The sequence below is a fragment of the Leptosomus discolor genome, chromosome Z, assembly GCF_034619465.1.
Source record: "Leptosomus discolor isolate bLepDis1 chromosome Z, bLepDis1.hap2, whole genome shotgun sequence".
Classification (NCBI taxonomy): Eukaryota; Metazoa; Chordata; class Aves; order Leptosomiformes; family Leptosomidae; genus Leptosomus; species Leptosomus discolor.
In genome coordinates this window covers 33,735,894-33,759,997 of record NC_141419.1, presented here as the reverse complement: position 1 = coordinate 33,759,997, position 24,104 = coordinate 33,735,894, and the positions used below count along the sequence as shown (strand labels likewise).

Below are 24,104 nucleotides of genomic sequence, written 5' to 3'. Positions count from 1 at the left end.
CCTCCTATACAACCAGTTTTCTGAACAAGCTATGAAAGAAAAAAGAAAAAAAAAAAAAAAGAGGGGGAGAAAAAAAAAGGAAACTCAGGAGATTTCCAGGTTTCCCATGCTGTTTTTTTCCCATAAATTAATCCAGTCCTAGGGTTGGAGAAACCTTTGGTCATGTGAAGTTATAGATTGTGAAGTAAGGCCTTTAATATTACAAGAAGACCATATCATATTCCATTTTAATGCCTGGGATTTGTTTGTATGAAATCTATTCAGATTATTTTAGCCGGTTTCTTAATGGAAATTCTTGTTTATTTATCTGATTTGAAAATTCAGCTTGTATGTTTTACCAGCCATACCTGCAATTTAGGTGTTCCTAAATAAATGCTAGGAATTAAAGTATGCAAAAAGAAATTTTGAAGCCATCTTAAGTATTTTCTCCAATACTTACAAATATATGGCATGTAAAGGACACATGATATTGTGGCTTAGCGTAAGGGCTTACTGGTACTAGTTTGCATTCAGAGTTTGCATTTACATAGATTGTTCCTTAGATTCCACATTAGTGCCTGTGCTAATAGCACTATTATATGAGATTTTTTTAGAAAGACTAGTTGGAAAGGGATTTTGCAAGGTTAATTATGCTCTTCATACAACAAGCTGCTTAAATATTGGAGCACTTTGTCCTGAACACTTCTTGAATATGTCTGCAATAATGAATAGTTTCATTCCACTTTGTTCTAGAAAACACAACAAATTACACCATGGAAGGGTTTTGAGCTTAAGAGGTCAGTTTTTCCCAGTAGCCAAGTTCTGTTCCTGGGAGACATCAGGAGGTGAACAGAGCACTAGTCTGGACTGGATATGAGTTAGGACAGCCAAGAGATTGCTTCAGCTCACATGCAAAGATATATTAAACTCATGGAAAATAAGCAAGGCAGATTTCCACTCTAATCTGCCACTTTCATTTCTTTGATAAGCCACATATGGTAAGCTTAGCAAATAGCTGATGGAGGACCTCTTACCTGCCTACTGATTTGAACCCTCCACTCAGTTGTTTTTCCAACTGGGATCTGCTCCTGAAATCCTGACAACTCTTTGTTTTGGGATGGTGGTTTGCTTACATCCCCAATTTCAAATAACGTGAACACATCTTTTTTTTGTTTTCAGTCCACTATTTGAGTATCAAGTGGCATGTTTTCCTTCAGGAAACAAAGAAGTGTGATTGAGTTTCAGCCTGCTTGTTTGGAATCCCTGAGGGCATGATGCAGAAATGTAGATACGCAGCAAGTGTCACACAAAGAAAGACTACTCTTAATCTTCATATTCTGTGGTTTTCTTATGGTATTCAAGTAGTTAATTGTTTTATCTGATGGTTACCAGTGTATCTAGTATTTTCTTCAGGCTCTAAGAATAAATGCTTGCTTGTGTATTGCACTTCTTAGTCATTACATAATGTTGAATTATGCCAATTGTAAATCAGCAATTATGGATATAAAGTATAATCGAATCAGTCAGCAGAGACAGCAATGTTCTTACTAAAAATAAATTATTTGCATTGCATAGTACCATCTGCTGTTGGTATCAGAAATACCCTTTCTCGCTGATGAAAGGTTTGAATTTGGCATTTGAGTGAATCACAGTCAGGAAAGAGATTATGCCCACATTTGTTCCAGTGGGAATTGTGCCACATTCCTTTGGAGAAGCCAAATGAAAAAAAAAAAATTCTTATGTTGCTGACAGAAGAATACATTATACATCCCCAAGTGAACTGCATGCTCTACCATCTACAAGCCAATGCATATTTTCCAAGCCGTGGTATATAAACTGCAGTTAGTGAGTAAGAGGTAGCACCTGAAATGGAAGTATTAATCTGCTGTGTTTCTACTGTGTGGTATACTCAGTGGTATACCTTTGGAGAGAGTCTGTTTTCTTCCATGGTTCTCTTCACATAAGCTATACTTCATTTGTCTCTGGTTGCATGAAACCAAGGCTAGAAAAAGGTAGTGCTGGGAAGAGATAAAGAATTTCAGTAACTTCTGATGCCAACGATCCATTCAGAAAAGTGACAATGCATAACATTCTTCTAAAAGGCAAGTGTAATCACTGAGATGAAAGGAAAATGGAATTCATGTTGCAAGGAGCCAAGAGTGTCAGAGGAAGATAGTTTGGGTTTCTGAAAACCGATCAGATACTTACAATACTTCCCATATTGATTGATTTTCTTACAGAAAGGAGAAAATAAGTGTTCTCTCTGGCAAGAGGCAGTTTTGGATATAGATGACTTATTTCTGTGTCATCAAAGTTATGAGGGGTTTGCTTGTTCATAAATACAGTCAGAGGCTAAAGGTGATGAGACAGTTGAGGCGAACCATGGAAATGCTGTCAAGTGACCTCTATATGTAGGCTTTCAGCGTAAGAGAAGCAGAGGTTATCATTTAAGCCCACTACTTTTAGCTAGGTTTTTGCTGCATTGATTGACTGCCTGTTGTAAAAGGGAATGCTAGAGTGTGTGAGTTAGAAATCTTTTTGTGAATCTTTGCATTTTTGAAGTAGTTTTAAAATAATGCTTTTAATGGTGAAGTATTTGGAAAACATAAACATAAATAAGTGCTCAATTTAGTATCTATGTTTCTCTTGAGCTTTAACTATCTGCACCATTTATGCAGTTTCAGTTCTTACATTGAGATTGACTTGGAAGTACTTTCCTGAATTCAGGTTGCCCAATGTTTCCCATTTTAAGGCCCTGTTTTCAGTTACATGTAGCTTTGCCAAAGAGTAATTGTTCGGTCTGAAATTTTCCATGTAACTTGCTTTAAAAAGGTTTTAAGAAAATTCCATCCAGGCATTTCTTAAACTGAGTGTAGGTTAAAAAAAATGTTTGACTATGATCATTTTTAACTTTTTCATTGAGTTTTACTGTGTCTGCGCTTTGGAGCAACAGCTAGAAATAGAACAAGTGGATAGTCATTGTTCTGGTGCCAGGGCAATGCCTTTTATAAGCTTTTCAAAAATCTCGGTTGGCATGTGCTCAGTTGAGCGTTTTAAGAGTTTGGCAGCTCTATCCCCTGTAGTTTCTTGGTTCTCCAACTGCTCCCCAGGCTCAGCTTTTAGAGGCTGCTTAGAGTTGTCTCTGAAGTTGCTCTTAGGGGTGCTGCTGGCTGTCCACCTTGAGAGCAGGGAGCCTTCTTGCTTTTCCCTGTCTGTGTTCTTGCAGTGAGAAGAAAATGAGGAAGGTGGAACAGGAGCAAGCTTGCTGGACTGCAGTCTCCCTGCAGTCTTTCTTTTGAGATTCCTTGCACCACAGTGTCATAGCTCAACTATATTAGAAGTTATCAGTATCATTGGACTTGGCAGATAGGTCAAATCAATAGCCTGGGTACCATGCTAATCATAACTGTCTGCATTAACCTGAGATAACCCCACATGCACAGTCACAGCTGGTTCTAAAATTGGCAACTGACCTAATTTTGTTGCTGTTGCTTCCACACTGTTATCCCTCAACAGACTGTACTTATGTCTTTTGGGCAGTCCCGTTTCATTCTTCCTTTGGGGAAGGCAAAATAAGGGATGTGATTCAGGTACCTCTCTTGCAAGGGATTTCTCCTCAGAAAGTCATCACCATCAACCTGCAGTTGGGCCATTGATCATTTTCTTTTTGGTGCTGAGGATTTTCTATCTCTGGGAAAAAAATTATATTCTGTAGGCTCTGGAATCTGCCACCACTGTGTGCACTGCAGATTTGGCAGAGATACAGCAGAACACCACTGCTGGTGAATGTATGGCTGCTTATCCTCCTGTCATGTTATATCACTACTTGTCTGTATTCTACCCTAAAAAACAATATGAAGATAATCCAAAAGATGGTTGTAGGCAATGCAAAAGCCTTCAAACACTGACTTACAAAGAGACTAGGAAGTATTGCAGATACTATGGAGATGCTGCATGAATATGCAGCAACTGAATGACATAAGGTAGAGGCAGACATAAACTGATAAAGATGATGTTGTACAGGCAAATGCTATTAGCTTGAAAAGATGTTCAAAAAGCTGTAGCTTTGAATGGAAAATTCTGATATTGTGGAATTTGTGAGCTTGAGATGTTTAAGATTAACGTGTTTAAAATGTGAGTGAAATACTGAAGTTACTTAGTAACTGTTAAAATGTACAGATCCAGTGTGTCCAGTGAAACAGCAAATATCAGGACACTTCAGCTAATATTCCTGTCCACGAGGCTATATATTGAAGTCTTAGGACAGGTAGTAGAGTTGTAGATCTCAGGGAACAATTTGGCTGATTTGTAAGTGATGGGAATGTGTAAATGATGGGAATGTGTAAATAAACCAGGCAACTATTTCTTATGTTTTGTTTATAAATTTATCATAAAGCCCTTAAGGGTGGTGTTATGCAGAAATTAGTGAGGAAAATTATCTCCTACTGCTTTACAAGATGTCTAGGGCACAAGAGACTTTTTATAGCAATAATTATCCATGTCTGTTCTCTTGTAGCCAAGATTTCCAAAGAAGGTTATTTGATACTTCCAAATTGAATGGTGATCCTCTTCTTAATCCATCCTGTGATACTGTGTTTTTCCTTGATTCTTTGGAGAAAACTTTAGTGTATTCTTCCAGCAATTCTCATTAGACTCTGCTGTTTTGGCAAGAAATGTTTTTTCAGATAGGCCACCTTTGTCACATTCAAATTGCTGGCTATGAAGATAATGTAGCCATCATTATTCATGTTGCTAACCATATAATTTTGCTAAAAAAAAAAAAAAAGCAAACCAGAGTTTCACTCTTATTTGTTTATTGCATTAAGTGATATTTTTGCTAATTGTCTCTCTTGCAGCAATTATTTATTCTGAACAATATCATTATCCGAATGGAGAGAGCCTGAGTTCTTTACTATTTCCAGGATTAGACCACTTGTCACTAGGGAGACTACTTGTGGAATGTAGAAATCAGATTTGGCCAAAAATTATGATCTACTACTTCTAAGCAGCTTGCTTGAAAACACAGTTTAATGTCAAATGAATGTTACTGTAATATAATTTAATTTATTTGTCCTATTTCATTTTTTCTCATTTACCTTGTTTCATAAACATTTTGAAAAGCCTGAAAGAAGAGGGATATACCTTAAAGTATAACTATTGGTTAAGGACACAACATTCACTATTTTTTGGCTGCTGTACAAACACTTTTGTATGTAATTGTTCTCACTTCTGCTCATTCTGGTTTGATTTTGAGTATTGTCTGGTATGTGTAATCCCAAGGCAATTTCAGATGAGACATTGAAAAAAAAAATTCTGGAAGGAAATTGCCCATTTTTTGAAATCAATCCGTTATCAAACAGAGTTAGTACTGTCCTCATTAATGCATTTGTTCATTTCAAGATGTTTAGCCATTAATTCTTCTGAGATTAATCAAGTGGTAAATCAATTAATGTCAGTGACATCTTGACTGGATCTGGGGCCCACATGGCTAGCAAACAACTGTTTACTCACTTAGGATCCAATTTTGACATGTTTTACAAATATTTGACCAATTCTGTGATTTTTCCAGATGCTTTAAAATTGGCTGCTGGACTATCTTGTTTAAAAAACAAAACAAAATTAAAAAATCCCTCTTCTTTCTCCAAATGAACTGCTATTTTGACATAATTCCAGTTTTTTGTGGGTTTTTTGTTTTGGTTTTTTTTTTTTGCTGAAGTTACTGAAAAAAATTGTGGGCAAACAATTGTAAGCCTATTTTGTTTCAAAGGAGTTGTCTACTGTAGACAGAAAACTTCAACTGGCAATAGCTCAATTCTTAGTATAGTGAGGGTCTTATAGTAGGTTACAGAAATTGGTTTGAATATTGTTCTAATGCTATTAAATCTCTTAGATATAAATATGCCCAAACTGCCATTCCTTGAGAAGAAAACATAAAAATCTCATGAATTATACAGTAAACTAGTAAATTGGAGGTTGCATAAGAGACAGACTGATTTAACTACGTACCATGTGGTGCCCTGGAAATCAGACCTTTGATCAAAGTTTTCTGCCCGAGAAGTTCTTACATTACTTTTTATGATTAGACAAGGATGGAAGATACAACAGTGGATAGCTCAGTTTTTAAGATCTGCCATGATTTTTGTTTATGAAAGTTATGGAGTTATATGGTGAGTGAATGTCCTGTATGTCCCAAGTGTTTCTCTCCTGTATGGAATTATGGACCATGGTTCTGAAATTTGTTTTCATTTTCAGTAATTCCACCAACACAGGTGATTTCCATTGGTTAATACCCTTGAATATATGTCTGCATGCACACAGAGGATAGACTAGGATCAAGTTTTTCTGTAAACAAGTTTACTGTGGGTTTGCAATAACTTCTGTGTCCCTACTGCCTTCTCCTAAAGCTGCAGCTTGTGGAAGCTGAAATTTGTCACCTGAAAATCTAAATTGATGCATCTTGAATGAAAAAGAAATCATTTGGTTTTTAATAGCTTATCACTGATTGCTTCCTAATAGCTTGATTTCAGCTCACAGGATAAGCAGGATTCTACTTCCGTATTTAAGCACTGTAAAGCACTGACTATTCAAGCATTCCTAAAAGATATTCTTTTGACAAAACAAGTACTGGTAGATGTGAAACAATATGTGCGGGTTGCAAATCCACATAACATTAATTCATGCACATCAGAGAGATGAGTGAGATTTTTCTGTATCTTCCCCTGTCAGGGAGACTTAGAGGAGAATGAGATATTTCTGCATGTTTACCTTGTGTCTGCTTCCCAAAGAAATTTTTCATCGAAATTTTTAGTAACTTGACTATGTATCTATTTAAGAGTGTAGAGTCACTCCATGTGATGTGAATGCCCCACTCACCCCAGAAAGTGACTCACTCACAGTCACCCACAGGTTGACCTTCCACACACTCTTATGGCTGTTGCTTAGTGTAGTTTCTACCTGCAAGGGGAAGCAGAGCCCAAGAATAAGTCACTTTTCTTCTGGACCAAGTGGCTTCTTGGTCTGAGAGACACAAGAGCATGAGTTAAGGAACTGAACAAAGGTTTCCCAGGTTTTCAATGACTGCCTAGTCCTGGACAGTGTAGACATTCACTGCTAGGTCTGGTAAACTTAATTCTTACCTGTCTTCATCATGACACCTGAATGGAGTTGTGCCGGTGTGTGTGGTAGAGGCAGATAATGATGCTCTGAGAATGATACTGAGTGACTGGTGTTCTGCACCGCAATACTTTTTTCCTCTCCATTATTTAATGGCTCAGTTGAACATTCCCTCTACTAAACTGCAGTTTTGTATAGAATGATAGAAAAACTGAGAAATTGAAAGCAGAAAGAAAAAATTCCCTGATGATGGCCATACACGTTTAGATAATCTTCTAAGAAAAGAAATTAACTTGGGGTGGATCTAAGAGAAAGAAGAAAACTATAATCCCTAAAGATTTGCTGTAGTCCTACAAGATAAATGGATATTAATGTCATAGTTAGGATGCAAATGGCGTCTTCTTTCACATTAACAGTGGATAGGTTCTTAGGAGTCCCTTAAAGCAATACATATCTGTGCAATCAGGCACTTGATCTGCAAGTATTCAGATTCAGTGCTGGCTGCTTGGTCTTCTTGAAGAATACACATAGACCCTCAGTGAATTCCAAGGCCGGAGGTTATATACAAATAACAACAGAAACAACCTGAAATAGCTTCCATAGGAGCTGAAAGTCTGAAGGAATTGCCAGCTTGAGCACACAGTTTGTAAGATTTAGTAGAGCTTTTCAGGAAGCAAATATTTTCCTTTTTTTTTTCCTTTGCACTGGTGAAGGTGGATAACATACTGTAGTTGGTGGTCATATAAATTGCCTCTGTATGACATGTACTCCTTCATCTTCCCTTAAGTTTTATATAATAGAATATTACCATATATCATTATAGTCTGCTTAATGCAAACCTCCCAGCTGTATAAATAATTTCATGTAATAATTCTGTAAAATTAGGACACGTTCTTTTGAATGGAGCAAAGCAAAACAGAGAAGAGGAATTAGGGCCGGTTTGTTTTGGATGCTTTTTAGCTTACGTGACCTTGTATCCCTAAATTCTAGTCAATTGTGTCTGATCTGTGACTTCGTTTTCCCCTTATTCATAGTCCCTTTCTGACCTGGAGAGACATACAGCATATTATTGTCCGGACTTCACGTGCAGGACATCTGAATGCTAACGACTGGAAAACCAATGCAGCTGGTTATAAAGGTGAGAGCTTCCTTTCTTCTTTGCTATTAGAGGAAACATCTTATTTGATATTTTTGAAGAAGAAATAATCTCAAAGGTTTGTTTGACCCTAGTTTTTGTAGTAATTTCTAGATTCAGACCATGTTCTCATTCAGAATTTTTGACAATTTTGATTAAAAATGACAAAACAGTATTTTCAAAATTCTGTTTTATATGATTTATTCCATTTATATTTAAGATTTCTGTCAGATTTAGAATAAAATCAAATCTTGAGCTGTGAGGACTTTTAATGGGACAGAAATCATACTATGCAGTCAGCTGTCATGTAGGTTTCTAAAATTTCATATATTCTTGTAATTTATATTAAAGCTACATCTTTTTTAACATTTTTCTCTTTTGCAATGCAAGCAGAGATAAACATTTGTGCCATTAAATAAGGTATATATTTTCAGCATGGGTGAAAAATGGACCTTGAATCCATACCATGTTGTATATCAACACAAATTGGCTTCTGATTACCCTTCACTACATTCTTACTGCTTTCAGTTTGGATTGCATCTGAAGAAAACCCGAGAATAGCTTGTTTCTGGTTCTCTTTTCATAAGAATTCCACCCAAGACTGCAATATGTCTTTTAAGATGAGATTTGAACGGGTTTGTGCTAGGATCTCCTAAGAAAAGAATGCAATATATAAGAATCATCAAATCTTTACCCTGGTTTCACATTAAAACTGAAGCCTAGCTGTAATCTATTTCAGATCAAGGCACTGCTACCATAAAGCATCTTTAATATGCCATTCTGACCTATGACATTTCTGCTGCAATGGAATAGAAACAAAACCAAAAGAAACCTTGTATTTTGGGATCCCAACCAGACTCTAACTACAGAGGATAGATTTAGAACTGGGTATTTGACTTGAGCCCCCTCATCACATGAAGGTTCTGACATTAAAGAGCCCAGTTTGGTCGCATTTACATGCCCACACACAAAACACATACATAGTGAGAAATGGATACTTCCTTAATTGCAATAACATTATAGTATTTGTTACTGTGAAACATTTCCCAGGATTTAAAAAGTTTTGGCAGGAGATTGTGACTGTATTATCATTTTGTTTGAGCTATCTGTAGTTCAAACAATGCTTTTCAAGTAGCATAAAGTAGAGCATTTTTTTTTCCGTAACTCACTTCCATAATTCTATATTTTTATGTTTTTCCATTTGTTGTCCAAGAGAAGCAAACACCCTGTGAGGCATTTCACAGCAGCTGTCACTCATTATCAAAGGAGAGGTTACACTAACACACCAGCAGCAGCAGCACTGGCAGCAAGACTTGCACTGTTGTACCACTGAAGCCTGCCTATTCTGAATCCTTGGAGCCACACATTTTTCTATGCATTATAGCAGATAAATAGTGAGAATAAGGGCTGAATAAGGGTTTCTCTTCCACTTGTGCAAAGTCACAAACACAGATAAACTCAACTAGGGGGCTGGGATTCAGGAAATACAACTTGAGCTGGCAGAGCTCTGCTGTAGACTGTATGGTAGAATTGAAAAAGACGAAGACAAACTAAGTGCCTTGACCTCTGTGGAGCTCAGGAATCAACCTTAACCCAAATAAAAGCACTAGTTTTAACTAAATTATTTTGGCAACTTAGGCTGAGCAAATGGTTCCAATAAAAATTCAGCTTTCTTTAAACCTCTGTTGGTTTTGGAAGAAGGAGAAGCAAAAGATTTAGATTAAATAACTACATCCAAACCTGAATTCAAAAGAAGGTTTGCACACCGCTTCTGGCAAGACTGAAACAGGTTTTTTACTATTGCACGTGGCAATGTTTAGTATAATATTACACTTATTATCCTTCACTGTTGCCAAGAGTAACAATTAAAGTATGATTTTTCATAGATGAATGACTCTGATCAGACTGATTTTCCTGAGGAGTTGTATCATAATTTTGTTGATGGCAAGATCCACATTTCTTCCACAGCATGTTCTTAACAAGGCAAGGAGTGGAAGATTTTTATTTTAATAAATTAACTAAAGCAAAGATAGTCACAAGAAACAATCTGCCTTTCTTTCATGCATGGTAGAGAAGAAGGAAGAAAATGAGGTGAAAGAGAGAGACAGGCTTGCTCCTTTAGAAATTAGAACTGAAAGGGTGAAAACAACAAAAACTTGGAAGAACCTCTCACTCAACAAAGGGTCAGCAAGAGCTGGTAGTTGAAAGTAGGTCAGCATACGTTTTCAGGGGGCTGTTTTGCTGGGCTGCATGGCAACCCTGCCTGCACTATACTGACTGGCAGTGTTTTACCGTTGCAGAACACACAGAAGGAGCTCACAGATGTCATTATTGGTTGCAAGATCTCCTCTTTTTTTCTGTCTTACATTCATAAAAAGAAAGATTAATTCATGAAAAACGGTTGAGCCAGCTAGTGATTTGCTGAAGCAGTGCCCATTATTTGTTTAATTTTCTGGCAAGTAAAGAGCATTCGTTAAATGCATGAGAATTAACTCAGGAATGGACAAGATTTTTGCTTCGTAAAATTTTTATGGTTGTTTTGTTGTCATCCATCATGTTTCCTCAGGGACTTATTACCTGATAGTCTCAAACAGAAAGGCTTGCATACTCATTTTGGGATATTCTCTGGTTAGTCAGTTGAACATATAATTTGTCACTAGATAAAGAGATACGTTATGCTCAATTTTGCTTCAATATCAGAGGGGTTTTTTTATAATTAAAGCAGTTAATTAAATGAATATATGGAAAAATACTAGAGAACATCTGGTGTTGTGACGGTATCAAAAATGTTGATCTGCTTTTGCTATGGCAGTTTGATATGCAAAGGCTCCTTGTTCTGTCAGTTGTTTGGTCAACGAAAGAGCATGCAACTGCATTTGTAAAAAGGGAATGCTGCATTAATGCAGATTTGTCTCTAGGTTGAAAGATAGAGTATGAAACACTGCAGTTTTAAGAACTGTGATCAAATCATATGAAGAATTATTTATCTGTAAGTGAGGCTCCAAATGTCTGTGGGGAAACAGCATTCTCAGGGAAGGAATATTGTTAATTTTCAGGGAGATTTTTAGAGAATATCCTTCACTCTTCCTGGCTTTAAAGTGTAGACAATAACACTTCAGTATAGTGAAATAAAATACTACTGAAAGATAAAAGGGTATCAAAACTCTAGCCACCTTTTTGCATTTTCAGGCCATTCCTAGGCCCAGTGAGGTAATCTTCGTACAGAAACAGAAAGTCATCTCATTTGCCAGGGAGTAACAGACTACCGAAGTTATGTTGCATCCCTTTAGATTGGCCAAAGTATCTTCTGCTTCCACTGGAGATAATTGGTCACTTAAAGTTTTATGACCTTTTAATATAATTGCTTAATTACAGCATTTAATAAAAGTAGTTATTATTCTTGTTGTGAGCAGAGCATTACCAGTCCGGGATTGAGAAAGAGATGAGCATATCTGTGCTCCTAGACAAGAGACCTGGATTGGCCAGATTTAAATTACTGCAGGATGACCAGTAACCAGGCACAAATTCAGAGACCAGCAAGAAAACGTGTACATTTCAGAGAAGACAAATAAACTATTCATAAACACTCTGCTGCATATTTTCAGTAATTTTATATTTTTAAATCATTGCTAGAAGCTGGCATAAGACTTCTAAAAAATAGCAAGCACTTGTGAATGGTTATGTCAACCAATCAAAGCTGTTCATCTATCAAAAGACCTCCCAATCTTACAGATGCTAGCTGACACTTTCGCCTGCTGTTAGCAGCCAATATCAATTCCTTCCCACCCCTAATGCACATACAGATGGTGCATGGAGCAAGTGAAACATAAGCTTTGAGTTTGACTGTTGTAATATCCCACTTCTGGGTAGCTGGCAATCTGACACGAACACATGAAGGTGCATTAGTCTTTGCGGAAATGAGGAAGACCATATCCTATGCATGCTAGACTAATGATTTTTTGTGCTTGAAAGATTAAGCTGATATTTTCAGGTAGAAAACTTAGAATGCTGTTGGCAAGTTTCTTGTTCAACTTGTTGACAAACATGGACAATTGCAAGCTATCTCACATGTGACTTGTTTCTCTCACACTCCCAGGGCTGTGTTGGCTCGAGGCAGCGTTTCCTTACCAGAAATACCCCTAGTGCCATGTCCTCTGGCCACCAGCTCTTCTTGGCAGGCCCATGGCTTCATTGCAAATCCATGACACAGACCACCCAGGGAATCCCCTTAAGCCAGATTTTGTGTTCAAATTAATTACTCCTTGAAAAAATTACTCCAGCTCGATAGTGTTGCTCTCTAAACCACTGGTGTAATGATAACATCGTCAGAAGACTCTCTCATCTGCAGTCCTATTTACCAGACATTAAGCTATGCAATTTTAATGTTGTGGGAATCACATTTATATTGGGAGAATTACATTTATCAAGAAACAAGCATATAACATACCATTTCCAAATGTGAACTACATGAACCAGAACCAGAACTAAGTAAGGCTTTTCATGTAGGCAGCAATGAAGTTGCAGTAAGAAGTCCAAGGACAATGAAAAGAGACTTCAGGGCCTTGGGACAACTGGTTAAGGGATCAGGACCACAAGTAATGTTCTCCTCTATCCTTCCAGTTGCAGGGAATGATGAGGGAAGAAACAGGAAGACTCAGCAGATCAGTAACTGGCTCCAAGACTGATGTCACCAGCAGATTTTGGGGTTTTTTGATCATGGGTCAGTCTAAATGACACCAGGCCTGCTGGTGACAGGCATGGTACACCTGTCTCAAAGGAGGAAAAGGATCTTTGCACAGGAGGTAGCAGGACTCATTGAAGGAGCTTTAAACTAGATTTGAAGGGGAAAAGGGATAAAACCAGCCTCACTAGACATAAGCCTGGGGGTGGCATGCCAATGTTTGAGGGACAGTGTGCTAGTGAGCACCTGTGGTTCTGCTCCGCTATATGCTGAGTACTCTAGAGCATGTTTGAAATGGCCCTGTACAAATGCACGCAGCACTCTAGCCATCTCAGTGGAGGTGGGGGATGGAGATCCACATGGCAGCAAAGATGCAAGAGTTGTTGATGCATTAGAAACCATGGAAGTGCCTGAGAACAGTCACATGGGAATTAGAACTTCTCTCCAAGACGAGGTGGCGGGATCAATAGTGCAACTGAAGTACATGTACACTAATGCTCACAGCATGGGCAACAAACAGGAGGAGCTGGAAGCCGTTGTGCAGCTGGAAGGCTGTGGTATAATTGCAATCATGGAAACATGGTGGGATGACTCAGACAACTGGAGTGCTGCAATGGATGGCTGTAAACTCTTCAGAAGGGATAGGCAAGGAAAGAGAGGCAGTGAGGCAGCCCTGTATGTTCAGGAGTGTTTTGACTGTCTAGAGCTTGATGATTGTGATGAAAGTTTCAAGTGTTTATGGGTAAGAATCAGGGGAAAGGCCAGTAAGTCAGGGATCATGTTTGGAGTCTGTTGTAGACCACCCAACCAGCATGAAGAGAGAGATGAAAGTCTATAACCAGCTGGGAGAAGTCTCACGATCGCTAGCCATTGTTCTCATGGGCACCTTCAACTTTCCAAATGTCTGCTGGAAATACAATGCAGCAAAAGGGAAACATCTAGGAGGTTCCTGGAGTATATGGAAGATAATTTCCAGACACAGCTGGTGATGGAGCCAAGGGAATGTGCCTGCTGTTTGCAAAGAGGACTTGTGGGTGATGTGGTGATTGGAGGCCATCTTGGGCACAGCGATCATGAAATTAAAGAATTTTCTATTCTCAGAGAAGTAAGGAAGGGTGTCAGCAGAACTGCCACCTTGAAATTCCAGAGGGCAGGCTTTGGCCTGTTTAGGGGCCTGGTTGACAAGAGTCCCTTGAGAGGGAGTGCTGAAGGGCAAAGGAGTCCAGAAAGGCTGGACATCCTTCAAGAAGAAAATCTTAAGGGCAAAGGAGCCAGCTGTCTCCGTGTGCCAAAAGACAAGACAGCAGGGAAGAAGACCAACCTGTCTGAACAGAGAGCTTTGGCTGGAACTCAGGAAAAAGAAGAGTTTATGACATTTGGAAGAAGGGGCAGGCCACTCAAGAGGGCTACAAGGATGTTGTGAAGTTATGCAGGGAGAAGATTAGAAGAGCCAAAGCCCAGCTAGAACTTAATCTGGCTACTGCAGTAAAAGACAATAAAAAATGTTTTTATAAACACATTCACAAGAAAAGGAGGGCTAAGGAGAATCTCCATCCTTTATTGGATGTGGGGGTAAACATAGTGACAAAGGATGAGGAAAAGGCTGAGCTACTTAATACCGCCTTTGCCTCAGCCTTTAATAGTAAGACCAGTTGTTCTCAGGGCATCCAGCCGCTGAGCTGGAATACAAGGACATTGAACAGAATGAAGCCCCATAATCCAAGGGGGAATGGTTAGTGACCTGCTGCACCACTTAGACACACACAAGTCTATGGGGATGTATGGAATCCACCCAAGGGAACTGAGGGAGCTGTCAGAGGTGCTCACCAAGCCACTTTCCATCATTTCTCAGCAATCCTGGCAAACTGGGGAGGTCCCAGGTTAGCAAATGTGACGCCCACCTACAAGAAGAGCCGGAAGGAGGATCTGGGGAACTACGGGCCTGTCAGCCTGATCTTGGTGCCAGGGAAGGTTATGGAGCAGATCATCTTGAGTGCCATCACACAGCACATACAGTTCAACCAGGTGATCAGGCCCAGTCAGCATGGGTTTACAAAGGGCAGGTCCTGCTTAACTAACCTGATCTCTATTAACCAAACCTTCTATGTCAAGGTAACCTGTTTAGTAGATGAGGGAAAGGCTGTGCATGTTGTCCGCCTGGACTTTAGTAAAGCTTTTGACACCATTTCCCACAGTATTCTCCTGGAGAAACTGGCTGTTCATGACTTGGACAGTGTACTGTTCACTGGGTAAAAAACTGGCTGGATGGCCAGGCCCAAAGAGTTGTGGTGAATGGAGTTAAATCCAGCTGGCAACTGGCCACAAGTGGTGTTCCCCAGGGATCAGTACTGGGGCCAGTGTGGTTTAATATCTCTATCAATGATCTGGTTGAGTGCTCCCTCAGTAAGTTTGCAGATGACACTAAATTGGGTGGGAGCATTGATCTGCTCGAGGGTAGGAAGGCTCTGCAGAGGGATCTGGACAGGCTGGATGGGCTGAGGCCAAGGGCCGAGTCCTGCACTTGGGTCACAACAACCCCACACAGCGCTACAGGCTTGGGAGTGAGTGGCTGGAAAGCTGCCTGGTGGAAAAGGACCTGGGGGTGCTGGTCGACAGCCAGGTAAACATGAGCCGGCAGTGTGCCCAGGTGGCCGAGAAGGCCAACAGCATCCTGGCCTGTATCAGCAATGGTGTGGCCAACAGGAGTAGGGAGGTGATTTTGCCCCTGTACTGGGCACTGGTGAGGCCGCACCTTGAATGCTGTGTGCAGTGTTGGGGCACTCACAACAAGAAAGACCCTGAAGTGCTGAAGCATGTCCAGAGAAGGGCAGTGAAGCTGGTGAAGGGCCTGGAGAACAGGTCTTGTGAGGAGCGGCTGAGGGAAGTGGGGTTGTTTAGTTTGGAGAGGAGGAGGCTGAGGGGAGACCTTATTGCTCCCTACAACTACCTGAAAGGAGGTTGTAGCGAGGTGGGTGTCAGTCTCTTCTCCCAAGAGACAAGCAATAGGACAAGCAAACGGCCTCAAGTTGCACCAGGAGAGGTTTAGACTGGATATTAAAAAAATTTATTCATTGAAAGGGTTGTCGAGCATTGGAAGAGGCTGCCCGGGGAAGTGGTTGAGTCACCATCCCTGGAGGTATTTAAAAGCCGTGTAGATGTGGTGCTTAGGGACAAGGTTTAGTGGTGGACTTGGTAGTGTTAGTTTTACGGTTGGACTTGATGATCTTAAAGATCTTTTCCAACTAAATGATTCTATGCTTCTAAGTAGTAGGCAGCTGACAGCAAGAGTTCTGGAAAACTAAATGTATTTTTGGAAAAGACAGTCTAGCCATACATACAGATTGGTAGATGTAAAGTCTGAGAGAGATGTTGGCACTCGCTCACATACATGCTATTACTCTTAGATTAGCTGAACTGGTTAGATTAATCTGAACGCTTTTTGCCTTGTAGGCCCTGCTTGGAAGTTGTTTGAAGTCTGAGCAGCAGGAAAGGAGAGAAGCAAACCACCTACAGTTAATAGCTAGTCTAATTGTGAGTGGAAGTGTCTCCCCCAGCACTGACAGAACATGTAGGACAGGAAAATGTCTGTGTCCTCAGGAGTCTCAAACCACATTTAAGTATCATAGGAATCACAGGGTCAATGCCATAACCTTTTGTGTCATACAGAAAGCATTGCTGTAGTTAGAGAAAATATCAGAGGTGGAAAATTAAGATAGTTGAAGAAAAGTGGAGTAAAACCATGCATTTTTAGCAGCAATTTTTAAGTGATTTTTTTTCTTAATTGTGTGGTCACTACAACATTTCTAGGTGGCTCTTTTTTCCTTCCCACATGCAACAATTCATTTCACACCTATAAATAAAGGGGGTTTTAAATGTAATATTAAAATTGCATTAGGAATTTTTCAGTGTTTCATATGTTAAACCCAAACAAATTACCAGCTATCTGAACTCTGCTAGCCTTGAGCAAGACCTAAAAAATCTCTTTAGGTTTTGGGGAAGGTAGCTGGAAGATACATTGAATTCTGCCCCCGAGATCATGGTTATTGGATTTTTTTTTCCCTTAGCGCAAGTTGAGATCCATGCAGCATTGCTTCCAGTTGAAAGGCATATAAGATCAGGAATATATCCATATAGTTCCAGAGATGGATATGTACAAAAGAGGAGAGGGAATCTTTCAGAGAAGCCAAGGAGATGTCATTACTTCTCCTAGCCTCAAACTCTTCGTTATCCAAGCTTCTCATTACTCGTTGGCTCTGCGGTACTGTTTTATCCTGGCTCTGACAAGCAAGAAACAGACCTGTGAATGTAAAATGTCTAAGCAGAAACTTCAGGCGTATGCTGGGATACATAAAGAAAGTAGATTAATATTTTGTGTTACAGTTAGTTGCTTTCTTGGGGTTATATATTGTGAGTCAAACTTACACAAGTTTTAAAATGTAAATGATAAGTGTCTAAAGCAGGAGTAACAGCAGGCAAAAGGCAAAATTAGGAATATAATTCCTATTAGAATACCATTCAGAATTGTCACCAAACCATGATCAGCATGGCAGACAAAGAATTTAAAAAGATAATGCCTCTGCTCAGCAGCTGACAGACTTGATGTCCGTCTGTCCTAGATATAAAGCTATGCACAATTACTATGCTCTGCAGCTTCTAGTATTCCAAACATTGCCAAGTGACTGAAGCACTAACGGGATGCACGCCATCCTGGAAATGATAACCTTTGACATTATTTTCTTTTAACAAGCCCAACTCAGACCTTTATCAAAACTCTGCAAAGGAGTGGGGGGCAGGGAGGAAGGAGAGGGATAGAAGTCTTCCTCTGTGGGCTCAAAACCTGAATCTGCCACTTAATGTGAAATATAGATTTCTATTTTGCAGTATTAAGAAAGAAGAATCAGGAGCAGTTAATTTTAAAAGTGAATGATAAACTTATACAACTCTCCAAAGCAGAATGCTTTAATTACAGACAATGAAGACTGCATTTTAAAAGAAAAGTCCTTAAAAGGCATATGCATTTGTATGACCTCTTTATATACTGATCATTGAAGCAGTAAAGTTGTCAGAATGTTGTAGGCAAATATCTAGCTGTACCTGCATACATCCATGGCAATGGTGAACATCTTGAACACGGGGTAGTTCTGTCTTTAAAAACAGCAAGCAGCTGCCTTTGGGAACACCAAAGCTCTCCATTGCTGTTGCATTGCTACAGTGCATTTCAGCAATTACAAAACTGGCAGTTGTTTTATTATCAGAGTGTGTCCACTTCAGTGGAACAAGAATTCAGGCCAGTTAGGAAGCAGATCACACCACCTACTATACAGTATTTCAAGCACTTAGAGCACCCTGTCAGGATGCAGAACATCTAGTAATAATAGGCCTACATAGGACAAGTCAGATCAGTTAGATGCCTGAAGTTGTTTATAACTGTACCACTTTTTCCCTTCAGAAAAGTAAGCTATTGGGGGGTCATTTTTAAGTCAGGGGATGAAGAAATTCATCCACAAGGTCTATTACCAGAATTACTGGTCCAGCTATCTGTGTAGATTTGGCTTATTGTTTAACTCCCTTTTGCTTCAGGTTACTGATCAGAATCTGCTACACAGCTCTACAGGGATAGTGTGAAGTCTGCTTAGTTAAGTAATAATTTCTCTGCTTTGGGGTGAGACTGGTATAGTTTTAGTTCTAAAAATCACCATCATTAATGTTAAATAATTTGCAAAACATTTTGTTATGACTTTCTATGTATTTGTGTATACCCTTCCTCTGCCAAAATCTGCTGCAGCCCTGTGCTCACCTAGGAAATAGTTTGAGAGTAAATATCCACCTGGAGCACAGACACTTCTGAACAGACACAGCCACTCTGTGAGACAGAACAAGGATGATCTGCACCATGTGTCTGATACGCCTGACAGCACAGAAATGCTGTCTTGGCGTCTCCTGCTAACTATCTGTCAGCATTTCCACTTACAGTGCCTTTGACTCATCTGTCATCATCTGTTCTGAGATGAAGCCTAGCATAGAGGCTCTCACCAAGAGGTGTTTTCATTGTTTGATAGGATGAAATGACATGTGGCTGCTTTTGAGATATCAGGGAATCCTAAATGTACTTCTGAGGGTAAATTTGATCCTAATAGAGGAAATGAGTACATTTTCTTAAAAATTGTTCCATGGTGCGGCCACAAAATGGCTTTTGTTTTTTAAAGAAAACTTGCAAGCTGCCATGTTTTTCAATGAATCTTTGTGCTTTTTGGAAAAAAAATCCAATATAAAAAGACTATCACTAGTTAAAAAATTATAGCTTCTATTACTGTAGATGCTCCTTAGCCAACTTTATTTCGGCAAACCTTTTTCTTCCTTCTAAATGCACATAATCCTCAGATTTATTCCATTCACATAAGCTGGCTCATTTCAAGCGACATAAATGAATGTCTTCAGTAGAGGTTTTATGATGTACAGCCAAATGCAGCTGCAGAGAAGCAGCAGCTTGTCTGTCTTAGCAATCACCAGCCAGCAGTAGTCAGGTTTTCTGTTTCTATCACAACTCTGCTCCTTCAGAGGCAGAGAAGCAAACCGATCTTCCTTGTCACTCTGCTGAGGTTTTCAGCAAGGTTCACTGGTATTTTCTCTGACACTGGGGAAAATCATAGAATCATAGAACAGTTTGGGTTGGAAAAGACCTTCAAGTTCATTGAGTTCAACCTTTGTCCTAGCTCTATCAACACCACCAAATCATGTCCCTAAGTACAACATCTACCCGCCTCCTAAACACCTCCAGGGATGGTGACTCCACCACCTCCCTGGGCAGGCGGTTCCAATGCCTGACAACCCTTTCAGTAAAGAAATTCTTCCTAATATCCAGCCTGAACCTCCCCTGGTGCAGGACACAGTAGATACCATGTACTCTGGGGACTGCATTAACGAGGTTTACTCATAGCTAAACAAGCTCAGAGAAGTAAACTGGGAACTGATTCAGGTCTTGCTGTGGGTAGAGGAGAACTTGGCATGGCCATGCTGAGTACACATCGATGCTTACTGCTGACCATGGACCGTGAGGTGGCTAAATCCCAAGACTAATGACCTCTGCACTGAGGCTGCTAACACTTATGAGAAGGTGGTATTATTTGGGTGGTACTTGCTGTCACTACTAGTGAGTCTGACTCTGGTGCCCTAAAAGCTTATTTTGCTCTTAGGCCTTATTGTCAACGATGTCTATGCTTAATAACCTTATCTGTTTTAAATTTCTGAAGTAGATAAATACTGCCAGGATGTGAATGCAAATGTGATCTTGGATTTAATTCCTTAATGTTTTAAGATGGTGAGGTTTAGGGCTGTTTTTTAAGTGGTGCAAAGTCTCATAGCTATTGATGCAGTGTCAGACTTGCATCCAGAAACTACTCACAAAGGTAGACTGGCTACTAGAGATTCAGCTTCTATTAGCTGTTCCACTAGTGTTCCTGGGCAATCTACATTTTATTTTATCAATGAATAGGAGCTTTTTAACAGACAGAAAAAATGCAAAATTCAGAGGGCTGATCTTTTTGTCAAATCTATTATCAGGTAAATCCATGTTTAGTATATATTGAAGAAATTATTTGTAATAATTCAAAAATCAGACGTAAACACAACTGGAAGCTCAATAAAAGCAATTTTTTAAATATTCTGTTGGCACCTTTCTGACCATAAAATTGGTCAGAGGGCTGGAACAACTCTTCTATAAGGAAAGGCTGAGACAGTTGGTGTTGTTCTAGCTGGAGAAGAGAAGGCTCCAGGGAGACCTTATTGCAGCCTTTCAATATATAAATGGGGCTTGTAAGAAAGATGGAGAGAGACTTTTTACCGGGGCCTGTAGTAGACAAGGGCAATAGTTTTAAACAGAAGGAAGGTAGACTTGGATTGGACATAACGAAGAAAATTTTTATGATGAGGGTGGTGAGACACTGGAACAGGTCGCCCAGAGAAGTTGTGGGTGCCCCATCACTGGAAGTGTTCACGGTCAGGTTGGACAGGGCTTCGAGCAACCTGGTCTATTAAGATGTGGTGCCCATGGCAGGGAGGTCGGACTACATGAGCTTTAAAGCTCCCTTCCAACCTAAACCATTCTGTGCTTCTATGATTCTATTATATAGAGGCCCTTCAGTTTCTCATTGTGCATCTTTGTAGCTGCCAATTTTAAGATAAATCTATTGGGCAACTTTCTGTCCATCAAATCCTTCTCTGGTGTCATGGTCAGAATAGGAACTCAATCTTCTAGCATCACTAGTGAGTCCCTAAAAATACCTGGATTAAAGGGAATTCTGTGGGGAGAGAGGACTGGGTTTGCTGTTTGCTTTGTGTTTAAGTAGAAAAATTGAGGGATTGATTTGGTTTAAAATATAAAAATACAAATAATGTACTTAAGCTAAAAAACATGAGGGATTTGGTTTTACAAGGAAGAATTAAAAAGAATGTCCTTGCACGGTTGTGTTATTGGCTTGTAAAGCAGTTATGTGTTTCAGAAATCACCTCCAGTTATCACAGATTACTGGTCATAGGTTAACATGAAGCGGAATATGGCTGAAACAAGACAAATTCTCATTGAAGATCAATTTCTCTTAGCTGGGACGTGACAAAACAAAATTAAAATATTTTAAGCTATGTGTCATCACATTTTTCCTTTTTTGTCCTTTCATTTTCTTTAGACAATTGTCTTTCCTGGTTGAAACATTTTGCTGCACTAAGCAAATGACAGAAACTTAAAGTAATACAGAGATAGAGCTTTATATTTGCAAATAAAATGTCAAATGTAAAAGAAATATTGGTGTAGATAGGTTTGAGGTATTTACAGGACGAGAGTAACTCAAGAGTCTCACATCTTCTAGTCTTGCTAAGCAATATTCAAGAAAACCACAGTATAAGGGGCATTTTAGACTCCTTTTTGTCATTCTCATTTTGGAGACTGGATCAAGATGCTAAAGTAGCATAAATGAACAAGTCATAATAATTTATATATCAATGTAAATCTAGTTTAGGAAAGTGGCATATTCCTGATTTGACAAACTGAAGCTGTTACCATTTCTCTCCTTCTGATTTAATATTTGGTATATGTATACAAAATGTTTGTATTTCCAATATTGCTTTCACAGTACAGAAATTCAAAAGCCAAAAATATAGTGGGGAGAAAATGTTCTGTAATGGTTTTTGCAGATGAGTAAAATAGCAAGGGAGGCTTAGCACTGATGAGACATCTTGATGACAGGCCATGAAACTGCAGCCTAACAAATCAAGTTTAGCTGCACTGAGGCACTGGAAATGGTGTATTTTCAGTGTCTGGTCTCACTTTTCCTGGGGTCTGCATGATTCTGTGTTATGATTTAACACTAGCCATTCTCTTAGTCAAGTCAAGTGGGATATGCATGCTGTCTTTAGATTTGGGGGTAGATTTACATATTCTTTGTATATAAATGAGAAAGTTATTGAATTTTTAATAGCAGTTTGAGACAAAAACAAAGGGATTAAGAAAAAGCTGTGTAAGTCTATCCAGCAGCTGCGCAGGCCTTGATTTCATGGTGTGCTAATAGAGGAATTGCTCCAGGGATAAATAAATGGACTTTAGCCTTGAGAAATATTATTTTCTGTAATGATAAGAGGAGTAAAGAGATCAGCTAAACCTCAATATTTACTTTGTGTTGCAGGAGGCAAGTTTTTCTCTGAAACTTGTCCTGCATCTGTAAAGCTCTGCATAAGCCTGTGATTTTACAGAGGTAGGAATGGATCGGTTTGCATTGCTGCATGAGTAGAGGGAGGATTCACGGACAGTTCTGCCCATGGACGCCTTGATCACAGGAGATCACAGTTCTCAACCCTTCAGCTCAACAAGAGCAACAGTCTGTTCCTTACTTGCCAGCTTACATTGCACCCACATCACATTCCTATTCTGTCTCTTAAAGGCAAATATCTTCTTACAAAACAGCCCTATAGCCCCTCTGACATGCTCAATGATTCCTAGCAACAACTGAGCCCCGTAGCAATTCACAGCACCAATAATGTAGAGCACTTAAGTGGGTATGTGAGAGGTCCTGGACTATTTTGAACATGCAGTCAGCTTATCTCCGTCTGCAACCATCAGTACCTTTCAAATATTGCTTTTCTATCTGGGTTAGCAGAAGCAAGCTCAGTACCATTCACAAGTCAGTGGCAGTTCCAGATGTTTCCCAGAAGACATTTATGGCCCCATGTGGACCATTGAGGTAATTTTTTAACCTCTTGGAGAGGCACCCTGGCATAGGGTTCACGGCAGTACTAGCACATACACAGATGAAGAGGTGCAATTCAAAGGCAGTAGAAAACAAAATCTGCTTTCTTCTCTAAGACTCATGGGATCAACTACTTTCGGTAACTCTGTGATTCTTTCCTAAGTCACTGTTATTTAGTATTTGAAAATTATGGGCCTCTGCTGGCACCTGCAGCTGCTAACCAACCCAATGGATCAAGGGCTTTGAAGTGCAAATGTTGCAGACAGCCGAATGTCAGCTGCCTGGAGGCTTCCCACGTGGAAGTGATTAGGAGCATCCCTGACTGTCCGGAAGTTTTTATTTCAATGGGAAGGCCTTTCAAGGAAAAAATGTACTCCTTTTTCAGCTGTGGAAAAAAAGTCAGCAGGTACAGAACTTCTCACTCCCACCTCTGCTTTCATGCAAGAGAATTTAAGCATCGAATCACGGACAATTAACACAGCCACATAACCTTGGGTGGTAATGTTTTCTCATGGATGAAAAATGAACACAATTCTAAGTAATTTTTAGGGTAGGAAAGATAGAATGTTCATGTCTAGATTTTATTTTTATTTTTAGTCTGCATCTTAGGGCAAAAAATGTTCTAGGGTGAGGTGGCTTAAAAGCCATGTAAGTTTTCATCAGAAGGTCACTGCCTGGTGGTGGCAATGTTAGGTACTCTTCTGCCCTTACTTCTGGGTGAGAAAGGGAGAGTAGAGGAGAAATATGGCTCTTCTTTAAGTTCAGTAGTTAAGTTGAACACACAGCATTTTACAACTGGACATCCTGAGTGCTAACCCAATGCAAATTCCTACCTGTCAGTAATTAAAAATGCATTTTCCATGTGTTAGCCCAAAAGATTTTTCCGTTCATGAAAATTAAAGGTAGTACTATGCAGAGTAACTGTGTACCATTGCAGACCATGTGAGTTAACACTCTTGTT

At 39.5% G+C, this 24,104-nt stretch overlaps 1 protein-coding gene across 3 annotated transcripts in view; it reads left to right on the top strand.

Moving 5' to 3' along the window:
- PCSK5 (proprotein convertase subtilisin/kexin type 5) overlaps positions 1–24,104 on the top strand; it is a 260,747-nt gene that overhangs the window by 140,617 nt on the left and 96,026 nt on the right. For all 3 annotated transcript variants that reach the window (XM_086480272.1, XM_086480271.1, XM_086480273.1), the window contains exon 10: positions 8,127–8,230. In XM_086480272.1, the coding sequence (XP_086336398.1) occupies positions 8,127–8,230 (104 nt within the window). The remainder of the gene's footprint in view (positions 1–8,126; positions 8,231–24,104) is intronic.